The sequence below is a fragment of the Lycium barbarum genome, chromosome 9 (genome assembly GCF_019175385.1).
Source record: "Lycium barbarum isolate Lr01 chromosome 9, ASM1917538v2, whole genome shotgun sequence".
In the NCBI taxonomy this organism is placed as follows: Eukaryota; Viridiplantae; Streptophyta; class Magnoliopsida; order Solanales; family Solanaceae; genus Lycium; species Lycium barbarum.
In genome coordinates, this window is record NC_083345.1 from 13,868,584 (window position 1) to 13,880,392 (window position 11,809).

General features: G+C 35.2%; 2 protein-coding genes across 2 annotated transcripts; both read left to right on the forward strand.

Annotated features, from left to right (window-relative positions):
• Nucleotides 1-5,063: 5,063 nt before the first annotated feature.
• LOC132609668 (pentatricopeptide repeat-containing protein At3g22670, mitochondrial) lies at nucleotides 5,064-8,721 on the forward strand. The gene is made up of 2 exons (XM_060323756.1): nucleotides 5,064-5,566; nucleotides 6,449-8,721. Exon 2 carries the CDS (start codon nucleotides 6,459-6,461, stop codon nucleotides 8,172-8,174), a length of 1,716 nt encoding a protein of 571 aa, XP_060179739.1. The 5' UTR covers nucleotides 5,064-5,566; nucleotides 6,449-6,458; the 3' UTR covers nucleotides 8,175-8,721.
• A 1,280-nt stretch (nucleotides 8,722-10,001) lies between these two features.
• Nucleotides 10,002-11,636, forward strand: LOC132611668 (putative late blight resistance protein homolog R1A-10). Its single transcript, XM_060326062.1, has 2 exons — nucleotides 10,002-10,601; nucleotides 11,121-11,636. Exons 1-2 carry the CDS (start codon nucleotides 10,002-10,004, stop codon nucleotides 11,634-11,636), a joined length of 1,116 nt encoding a protein of 371 aa, XP_060182045.1.
• Nucleotides 11,637-11,809: the final 173 nt, after the last annotated feature.

Sequence of the window (11,809 nt, forward strand, 5' to 3'; positions counted from 1 at the left end):
GTCGTCTTTGATTCATCCCCCTCTGCAATCCTGACTTCCCAGTACTCCGATCGGAGATCCTATTTTCTTTAGTAAAGAGCCTTGCTAGCGGATCAAAAGAGTGGGCTTTTTTTAAAATTTACTTAAATTTGGGTTTATTGCTTGAGATTTACTCTTTTTATTTTTTTTAATATTTTTTAAGGTATACACTTTTCTTGTAGGGAGAAGGGTCAAATATATCTCTTCTACTTTAGTTTATTAGCTAACTTTACCCTCCGTTAGTCAAAGTGATCAAATATACTTTTTTTTAAAAAAAAATTGATCAAATAGTTTGTCCCTTTTTTTTGTTAATGCTTTAATGAAGTAGAGATGTTAATTGTTAGACTGCAAATTGTAAACAACTAGTGGATAGTAGTATTTGGGCGTTTGAAAGATTCGAATTTTGTAATCAGATGCTTAGAGTGGTAAAATGGGGTTCCAATTCAAGTATATATTGACACCATACCAGAAAAATATGGAATTTTTGAGTGGAGTGAAATCATTTTTTATGGATCAGAGCGGGTTATAATATAGCCATATATATTTCTAATTAAATGAGTAATTTTAGCTGAATTGGGATTTCCTTCCACTTAAAAGTATAAGTAAACACTTTGGCAAACGGAGTGGTATATTTGACCACTGATTAACGGAGAGCAAAGTTAGCCAATAAACTAAAGTAAAAGGATATATTCGACCGTTTTCTCTTTCGCGTATCATGTATCTTATAATCTTGTGGTGTGTTTGATATGAAGGAAAATATTTTAAGAAAAATGTTTTTCACAAAAACTGTTTTTCTAGAAAATAAACTCTTCAAAAAAAAAATCAAGTTGGGTGGGTCATGACCCAACCCATTTTTAGCCCATTTCAACCCAATTTATTTCAGCTCAAGTACTGATAGGATCAATTCAGCCCAACCCATTTGTTACCTCATCCCATTTTGATAGGATCAATTTCAGCCCAACCTGCTCATTTGACACCCCTACCTAGAAGTATGTTCTAATCCTATATGAGCAGTGTTGTGAAAGGCGCTCGCCTCACGCCTTTTGGCGTGAGGCATTGCAAGGCGAGCCTGGAGAAAAAGCCCAAAATAGTCCACTATCTTTAGACTTTAGCTTAAAATAGTCCTATATCTTTCATGTGGAGCACTAATAGTCCTATATATTTAACAAAGTGGTACACTTTTAGTTCCAACTCAAACCTCCGTTAGATTTTTAACGGAGAGAACCTCTGATGTCCCAAACTTAAACCTTCATTCTTGCTTTTCTCTTGCACAATCTAGGATCAACCTTTTTATTTGTTTCTTCTCCGTTCAACAATTCCTAAAATAAAAATCCCATATCATAATTCTACCAGTGAACTCAAAAGATTTTCTCGTTACTCCATTGCTGTAATTTTAACGCTTTATTCATCTTTTTTAACATCTTCGCTGTGATACCTAAACCCGTCAACCGGTCCGATTTTACCGGTTCAAACCGGTAATCGGAACCGGTTCCGGTTAACCGTTTATTTTATACCGGTCCGGTTTCAATTTTTTTGAAACTGAAATCGATTAACCGGTGGAATTTAAAAAAAAAAAAATTAGTTTGTAGCCGTTGCAAGCTTGGGCCCCAAATTGGACCGTTGGGCAACGGTCCATTTGCAAAAATGGCCGTTGCCAAACGGTCCCCAACTCATTTTTTCCCCCCAAACCCTCCAAATTTTTTTTTTAACACTTTAACCCATCCCCCACCCCTATATAAACTCCTCTCCATTTCCATTTTAATCCACACCAATTCACTCTTCTCCTTCTCTCAAATCCCAATCTCTCAATTATAGTTACTTTGCAACAATTAGCCACTTTAAATTTCTCTCAAATAAATATTATAAAGTCTTATTATAGTTTCAATTAGTAATTTTGCAATTATAATATTGTTGGTGGAGTTGGTGATTTTGCAACAATCCGAAGTAGCTTTGGTGGATTTGCAATTCTAGCCGCCTTCACTTTGTTGGAAATTAGTCCGGCAATTTGGTACTTTCGTTCCAACTCTATCTTTATTTTTCGCAATTTAATTTACGCAATTTAATTTGTTGCAATTCATTTTCTTGTGATTTATTTGAGTGTGATTTAAATTAACTCTATTTAATAATGGAGAAGAGATTTAGACGTGGTGCCGGTAGTAGTGGTATTGTTAGTCGTGGGCTTAATGAGGAAACATTTGTGGAAGAAACACCTAATTTAGGTATTGATATTGGTGGAAATAATCCACTTTTAGGTCATGAGGCAATGCAACAACATTATACAGACACTTTTAATGAAATTAATGATGATGATGATGATGATGATGAAACACAACTCCCCGAAAATCCCATAGGAGATACATGTCCTGCACAATCACATACACAAGACAAACCGCTTAGAACTCGTAAGTCAACCGCTAAAATTTGGAAATTTATGACTAAGGATAGGGAAAGCCAAACAGCTAAATGTACTCTATGTGGACAAGTATTTACTTTTAAGCAAGAAACTAGTAAGGATAGTGGAACGGGTACACTAAATGCTCATATGAGAAAGAAACATATGGATGTTTGGGGAGAGCAACCAGGTTCAAATGTGGGGGGTATTCAAATGACGATAGACCCACAAACCGGTAAAAATTTTAAGTATGATAAGAAAAAAGAGCGTGTAGAAATAGCTAAAATGGTAGTTTATGATTGTTTACCATTTTCCTTTCCTTCGGGTTTGGGGTTTGTTACTTACATTCAACGTTGTTATAATCTGTTATTTGAGGGTATTCCTAGAAGTACTTGTAGAGCGGATGTTATAGATTTGTATAAAAAATATAGATTTTATTTGCGCCATGTATTTAATTCTTTAAATTGTAATGTTTGTCTTACCGCTGATTTGGGTCTTAGTCTTAACAAGTTAGATTTTTTTGCTATTACATGTCATTGGGTTGATGACAATTGGGTTATGCAAAAAAAAATTATAGCTTTTTTATATGATGAAGGAAAAGGTCGTCACGGTGAAAAAAATTTAGCGGATTCAATGTCTACTATTATGAGATTTTTTAACATTTATAGAAAAACACTTTGTATTGCTTTAGAGAATGCTTCTAATAATACAAAGGCGATTAGTCTTTTAAAAAGAGAACTAAACCCTCCGCTAAGAAATATTTTTCATGTAAGATGTAGTTGTCACATTTTAAACTTAATTGTTAAAGATGGTCTTGTGCGTTTTGACGATTCTATTCAAAAAGTTAGAGATGTGGTTGCGTTTCTTTTTTGTAATGCTAATAGGGGAAGAATTAGAGATTTTAAGAATGCTTGTGTGGAAAATGACCTTAGACCTAGGAAAATTCAAGTAGAAATTGAGATTAGGTGGAACTACACTTACATTATGCTACAACAAGCATATGAGTATAGGATTCTCATACAACAAGTTCACAACAAATATAATATTAATAGTGATGATTATTTAAATTTTACGGATTAGGAAGATGTTAAGGAATGTGTTGAATTCTTAGAAAATTTTTATAATGCAACTCTTGCTTTTGCTAAACAATTTTATCCCACGGTAACCGGAATTTTAGCCTACTTAGTGGAAATAGCTAGAGTTTTACAAGAGTATAAATATAAACCCGGTTATCAAATGGTTATTTTTGATATGACAACAAAATTTAAGAAGTATTTTTTTCCCATCCCAACTTTATTTATATTGGGTTCTCTTTTAAATCCTTGTTTAAAAGTGTCTTATACTAAAGCATTGGTTGGTCAAATTTATACATTTTTAGAAATTGAAGAGTGAGTTCAACCATCTTTAGCTGAAGCCGAAACCGCTATTGATGACGAGTTTAGAAATTTTTTTATTCATTATTCTAATTTGAAAGAACATGCTACACCCGTTGCTCCACACCCTACTACTTCTCAAAGTAGCAAAAAGGGCTTGTCGGGTTTAAAATTTTTACATTCACATCCAACTCCTTCTTGTAATGCAAACTTTGATAAATATCACTTTTATTTGATGCAACCAAATGTGGATATCAAGGAACTAGATGAGCTGGACGTCTTAGCATGGTGGAAGAAATACAAGGCAAGTCATCCGATACTCTCAAGAATGGCTCGAGATATCCTTACGGTTCAAGTATCAACTGTGGCTTCGGAGAGTGCATTTAGCCAGGGAAGACAACAAATTGGAGACCATAGACACTCATTATCCGGCTTTAGCTTGCAAGTACTAGTGTGCATTAGCGATTGGATTAGATCGGAGTGACGCAACCAAAACTTAGAAGCGGAGGAAGGCGAAGAGGAAGAGATTGAAGATTTGATAGCAAGTAGACCGGACCAAATGGAAGACTTTGAAGATATCTCCATGGCCGAATATGATATGGGGGAAATTAACCAAATGATTGAGAATTGGTGATTTTATTATTCTATTATTTCTTTGCAACTCATGTATTATTTGCAAGTTAAAAAAAACTACAACTTGCAAATAAATGTTATCCAGGAATAAATAAAATATATGGCTCATTGAGCTTTCTTCTATTTACTTGTGTTCATATTTTTACTTATATTAAGTTAGGAATATACCTAAAATATACTAAGAATATACATCTACTTAAATTAAAAACTAGAAAGTTATATACTTGAAAAATAACTAAAATATACTAAGAATATACTTATAATATATAGTATACATATAACTTAAACATATATATATATATATATATATATATATTTTACAAAAAACAAAAAAAAAGAGGTTTTGGACGTTTTGAACTGGACCGGTTCCAATTTCGAGTTTTTAATCGGTAAACCGAAACCTGCCAAGTTTTTAACCGGTAAACTGGAACCGGCGGCAGGTTCCTGTTTTTAGACCGGAAACCGGCCGGTTTTATAACCAGTTACCGGTTGACACCCTTAGTGATACCCCTTTCTACTTTGATTTCACGAATTTATAAAATGTGATTTTGATAATTTGGATGAAGTATGAATTTGATCGGGTTGTTATTTAATAAAATGAGAAAGGAGAGAATATCTCTTGATAAAGCAGGAATGAAAAGCATACTGAGGAAGGGAAGATTGTCGTTAAGGAACACATAGTGTGTAAAAAATAATACTAATCACATAATAGAAGTTGATATCCTGTAGTTGTTAATTGCTTTTTTTCTTTTTATAAGTACGTTAGATGTCAATTAGTTCCAAAGGAAGTACATCAGATATTTGTTGGCCTCTTCTCTATTGGGCGTCAACTTGGAAAATCATCTCAGACATGTAAAAGAATTCAGGATCATTATTTTATTTAAAATATCACTGTTAAAAAATACTTCCTCTATCGCAATTTACGTGATACTATTTTTCTTTTAATTTATTAAAAAAAATATCATCTTTTTATATTTAAAAATAATTTAAATTTATAAGATATTTATAGATACATATTTTTATAAGGCTTGTTTTGGTTAGACAAAATATTATTTACCTAGGTTTCATCTTTTTTCCATAGCAGTTTATTTACTTGTCCATTACTTTGGTTTCTTCTTCCATCAGCAGCAGAGCAAACTTTCAGTTTCAGGTAAGCTTCTTCTTCTTTTTCCTTCTTTCTTTTATTTCTTCTTTCTTTCTGCGTGGCTGGCTTTTTCGGGCAACAGATTAGCCTTTTTCCGGCAGCTGGCCGGTGACCCAATTCCGGCAGATTTCTTTTTTTCTTCTTCCATTTTTGTATTGATATTTATTTAAGTTATATGAATTTTTGCCTTTTATTGTTATATAAGCCTTTTATTTAAGTTTTTCAATTGAAATATTTGCTAGTATTTTGTTGAGTTTTTGGGTATTTGTATATGCATTTTAATATTTTAATTTTTTGTGTTAATTCTTGCCTCGCTTTCGCCATCCTAAACACTGTATATGAGATTATATGTTAATAGAAATATAGTCAACTTTTAGTACTTTATTATTATTTAGACTAGTAAAAATATTACTATCACTATTATTATTATTATTATTATTATTTTGTTTTTTTGTATAATATCGGTCTATGATGAGATTAATGGAGTGACACAGTCGATGAGGACTCATATATCGACCCCCTCTTGCTTGGGATTGAGGCACTTTGGTTGGTGTAAGATCTATATTTTTATTAGCATGTGTTTATTTTTATGAACTAAAACGAGTATGTCTTTTTTAAGGGTATTTTTAGCATTTCAGTGTTCTTATCTAGGTATTGTTACTTCACGTATTGTTATTTCACAATCTGACATAAATAATAGATAGATTTTCGTACAAGTTATACGAGATATTATTTATGTGGGACGAAAATGGTAACCAAACGCTATATTAGTAATATCAAGCATTGCATCAGTTAGGTAGAGTTTTATGCATTGTTAGAAACCGAACAGGCTGTCATTGTCTAACTTAAACATGCGTGAGTGCTGATTCTTTGACTTTGTCATTCCAGATTAGTTGAAATGATATCAAACTTGAAGCGTTTCCCGTATTTCTGGTGTTTGGGAGCTCAAAGGCGTCTGAATGTGTGGAGGAGTTCTGTTTACTCTGTTTCTGATGATTTGTTGTGCAATAGATTTTGTACTGCGACTGAGACAATTAATCAGCAGCCAAAGGTGACCGAGTCACCAGAACTTCCAGATTGGGTTAGAATTCTAAAAAAGGAAGAAGCAGCGGTTGAACAGGAAGATGATGACTTCTTACTTCCCTCATTCTCAGAATGGGTTAAAAATGAGAAGCTTCGTGCAAGAGAAGTTGATGTGAAAGGTTTGGCAAGTGAAACGACGGAGAACGATGTTGATAAGATCAGCAAAGTACTGAGGTTTCATTTCAGATCACCCGATGCTGTTGTAGATGCGCTGAATAAGTGCAGTTTTGATGCTTCAGAGTGTCTGGTTGAGCAAATTTTAAAGAGGTTCAGTTTTGAGTGGATACCGTCTTATGGATTTTTTAAATGGGTAAAAGTGCAAAAGGGTGTCACACTTTCCTCTGACTTGTATAATCTAATGGTTGACAACTTGGGAAAATCAAGGAAGTTTGATCTTATGAGGGAATTGTTGGACGAAATGAGTCAACTACAAGGATATGTTTCATTGACTACTATGAGTAAAATCATGAGAAGGTTTGCCAAGGCTGGTAAATACGAGGATGCCATAGGGGCATTTGCACGAATGGAGGAATTTGGTGTAAAGAAGGATACAAGTGCGATGAATCAATTACTCGATTCATTGGTGAAGGGAGGAAGTGTGGAGCATGCTCATAAGGTTTACTTAGATTTTAAGGATCATATAGTTCCATCAGTCCAGACATATAATATCTTAGTGCATGGTTGGTGCAGAGCTAGAAAAATTGATGAAGCAAATGAAACAGTTACAGATATGGAAGAGCATGGTTTTAGCCCTGATGTGGTTACTTATACTTGCTTCATTGAAGCCTATTGTCGTGAAAAAGACTTTTGCAAAGTTGATTCTATTTTCAGAGATATGCAGATGAAGGGGTGCTCACCAAGTGTGGTGACATATACCATAACTATGAAAGCACTAGGGCACGCAAAGGAAGTGAACAAAGCCTTGGATGTATATGAGAAGATGAAACAAAATGGTTGTGTTCCTGATAATTCGTTTTACAGCAGTTTGATCCACATGTTAGGAGCAAGTGGGAGAGTGAAGGATTCTTACGATATATTTGAAGATATGCCAAAGCAAGGAGTTTCACCTGATACGTTCACATATAACACCATGATTACAATTGCTGCACATAACTCTAAAGAAGAGGATGCTTTAAAATTTCTCCAGAAAATGGAGGAGAATCAATGCAAGCCTGATATTTGTACTTATGCACCATTATTTAAAATGTGCTGCAGAATGAGAAGACTGAAGGTTCTATCCTTCTTACTGAACCACATGTTCAAAAATGACGTGAGCATGGATCTTGGAACATATGCTCTCCTGGTTCGTGGTCTTTGTAGGAATAGGAATCCTGAGCGAGCTTGTGCTGTTTTTGAGCTAGCAGTGTTACGAGGGTTCCTACCTACGGACATCATGTATGATAATCTCGTCAAAGAACTTGAGAAAAGGGGTTTAAAGGAAGCAAAGAAACGTGTGGAAGAACTGATGTTACAAGCTAAGCAGCGAGCATCAGACATTTCATCTGAGAGACCTTTAAAGATTGAAGAATGAATCCTTTGACCTTTAAAGATTGAAGAATGAATCATTTCTTGTTTATAAGGGAAATGTGTACAATTCTTGTCCTTCTTTTAGTGACATTTGTGGAGCTAGTTTATCAGAGGCATATTTTAGAGCCCATAAGATACATTCAGGAAGCTTTAGTGAGTAAAGCAAGATCTGGTCAAGGACGCCATGGTTTATGTAAAATCCCCTTGTATAATAGTTTGTCCAAAATTTGGCAACTCTTTCCCTTTCTTTGTAGAGTAATTACATATCAGACCTCGTGATATTTCCTACTGGGCATGATTGATTTGCTTCAAGAATCATGATGAGTTCCGTCTCCTTGTTTAGTTCAAGAAAGATGGTCATGCTAGTTAATAGAAAATGGTGAGCCTGTGAGGACTCTCAAGCAGTGGTAAGCAATATCACTTGTAATCAATTCTTTTTTAGCAAGTGAAGTCTCTTTTTTGTTCCTTCTGACTGAAGAACATAACTTTCTGTCATAAGTTGATTACTCCCGACTCATGACTATTCAGCTTATGAACACTTTCTTAATTTAGCCCCTTTTTTTTGTTGTGTGCATAAACAGTGGTAAATGCCTATATCGAATGTCATCGTATGTAACACCTGTGGTGTGCGTTATTGACTAATCTTATTTCTTAAGTATTCATTTTCATTTGGTTATTCATTAAAAAGTTAGCAAATTAAATCTTCCTTCCTTTCACCTAGTATACAAACATAAGGATAGGAACCAATTTAAAATACGATTGACCTTACACTTGACTCATGGAAACGAATAAATGCCCACACTAATGACTAAACTATTAAACAAACGAATGTATGTTTCTAAGAACCTTCCATTAATTTATTTAATTATGCTGAAGATCTAATAGGGATATTTTTATTTGCACTGGAGAAAAAAAGGACTTCTCTTTCAAGTATCAAGAACCGTTGAATAGCTATCTACCTTAATCATATTCAGTTTCTTTTCTCAGTTTCTGGAGATCATATCTGTTTCAATCAGCAGTCTTTTGCCCTATAGTTGGAGTAAGAGATGGCTTATGCAGCTGTCGTTTCTCTTATTTAAACTTCGAAACAACTCATGCAGCAAAAGACACGTTGGGTAATTGGTGATACAAGAAAAATGGTGGAATCTCTCCTTGATAGTGTTGGATATTTCCAAAACTTCCTGGAGAACACTTGCACTAAAAGGTATGGCTGTAAAAATTTCGAAGAGTTGGAAAGGGAGATTAGAATGGCAGTGAATGAAGCAGAGAATGTGATTGAACTAACTATATATGAATATAGTCAACTGGAACGCTGTTCAAGAGTTGGATTATCACGCCAGCCTTTATGTGACGATTTGCCTCCACTTTTAGAAAAGATTGATGCTGTGAAGAGGAAGATGATGATGCAACATAATATTAGTAAAAATGAGGATCTGCAACTGGTGGATCATTCATCATCTAGACATGTTGCAAGTCTGAATCTAGAAAATGTTGTCGCAGGTCTTGAAGACAGACTTGATGAAAATCATGAAAAGACTAATTGGGCCACTGTCTAGTAGAGAAATTGTCTCAATTTTAGGCATGGGGGGGATCGGCAAGACAACTCTTGCTAAAAAGGTATACGATCATCCTGAAATCAGGAATCGCTTTGACATCCATGTTTGGGTAACATTATCTCAAGAATATCGAACTAGAGATTTGTGGTTGGGCATTCTTACTTGTATTAAGTGACAAACATTGAGGTTCAAGATGAGATCAAAGAAAGTAGTGATGATCAGTTAATGGATATGATATACAAAAAGTTAAAAAGTGTCGGAGGTATCTTGTTATCATGGATGATATTTGGAGTAAAGGCATATGGGATCTTATGACAAGAATTTTTCCGGATGATAACAATGGTAGACGCATTATTTTGACTAGTAGGCCCAAAGAGGTTGCTGAGCTTGCAGATCCTGATAGCAATCCTCCTGGGTTGAGCCTATTGAATTCAGATAATAGTTGGAAGTTACTTCATGACCAGGTGTTTGGTTCACAACATGTTTGTCCTCCTGAATTAGAGAATGTTGGGAAGAAAATAGCTCAAAAGTGCCAAGGACTACCTTTAGCTCTTCTAGTGGTTGCAGGGCATCTGTCCAAAATTTCTAGAACACGAGAATGTTGGGATGATGTTGCCAAAAGGATTAGTAAAATTGTTGCTAGTGAACCAGATAAATGTCTTGGAGTGCTTGGTATGAGTTATAGTTACTTGCGGGATCACCTAAAAGCATGCTTCCTTTATATGGGAGTTTTCCCAGAAGATTTTGAGGTACAAATTCGGAGATTGATCCAGTTATGGGTTGCTGAAGGTTTTCTAAGGAACGAAAGGCTCAAAAGCTTGGAAGAAGCAGGAAAAGAATGCTTGGAGGATCTTATTGGTCGGAACTTGATAATGGTTAGAAAGAGGAGATTAATGACGAGATGAAAACTTGTGGCGTTCATGATCTGGTGCGTGGCTTGATTTTAAGAGAAGCTGAGAAAGAGAAGTTCTTGGAGGTTACAAGGATACATGATGTCATCAGAAGATTCAGTCATTCAGCTAGTAAGCCTCATGTTCATCGCTACAGTTACCATTCAAGCATTTCCCTGCGTGATTTTTGGATTTCATCATCTAGTTTCACTCGAACTTTGTACTTATACAATGGGCTAAAACATGTATCCACCCCTTCTAAGCAAATTCGTTTTTTGTCGCGCTTCAAACTTCTAAGGGTGTTGGCAATCCTTCAGCATACCTTTCGAGAATTCCCACTTGAGTTTAACAAAATTAGTACATCTCAGATACCTTGAATTCAGCTGTTATGATGATCTTCATAGATCAGTGTCAGAGCTTTATAATCTGCAGAACTTGATTTTTGGCGGACATTCTAATTTACCTGTGGATATCTGGAAGTAGAAACTTTTGAGAAATCTTCAGGTAAGAAGGATCTCTTCCTTTCATGTTCCATCAACTATCAAGCTGCAAAATCTCGAGGGACTTTCAGATCTAAGTATTTCCTGCTGTACTAAGGAATTGTTTTCTGGTATTCCTAATCTGAAGAGGCTGAAAATTCATGGAGCTTGGGCAGAATGCACGACAGATATGATCTTCCAGACGCTAAATAGCGTTTCTTGTTTAAATCAACTTGAAATATTGAAGATCATATGCTCCAGAAAATTATATGCCCACCGACTCCCAAGTAAGTATGCTTTGCCTATATCTCTGAAGATGTTGACGTTATGCTGTACTTATTTACCATGGGAAGACATGGCAAATATTGTAATGTTGCCAAACCTCCTCGCGCTTAAAATTAAAGACAATGGATTTGATGGTGATGCATGGAGATTAAGTGATGAAGAGATTTTCAATCAACTTAAGTTCCTCCTAATCCATAGGACAAATATGAAGCGCTGGGAAGCTGCAGTGTTAACTTCCCCAAGCTGCAACGCCTAGCTCTGAAAAGATGCATATACCTGGAGGAAATACCTAAAGACTTTGGGGAAATTTATACCTTGGAGTCAATAGAAATACATAATTGCAGAACTTCTGCTGCAAAATCCGTCAAAGAAATTCAAGAAGAGCAAGAGAGCATGGCAAACGACTGTCTTAGTGTCTGCATCCACGAG

Excerpts from the sequence above, each read along its gene's own strand:
- LOC132609668 (XM_060323756.1), top strand. The coding sequence starts at position 6,459 with ATGATATCAAACTTGAAGCGTTTCCCGTATTTCTGGTGTTTGGGAGCT.
- LOC132611668 (XM_060326062.1), top strand. The coding sequence starts at position 10,002 with ATGGATGATATTTGGAGTAAAGGCATATGGGATCTTATGACAAGAATT. Across the intron at positions 10,602-11,120 it reads TTGGTCGGAACTTGATAATG|GTAAGAAGGATCTCTTCCTT; the intron begins GTTAGAAAGAGG and ends AGAAATCTTCAG.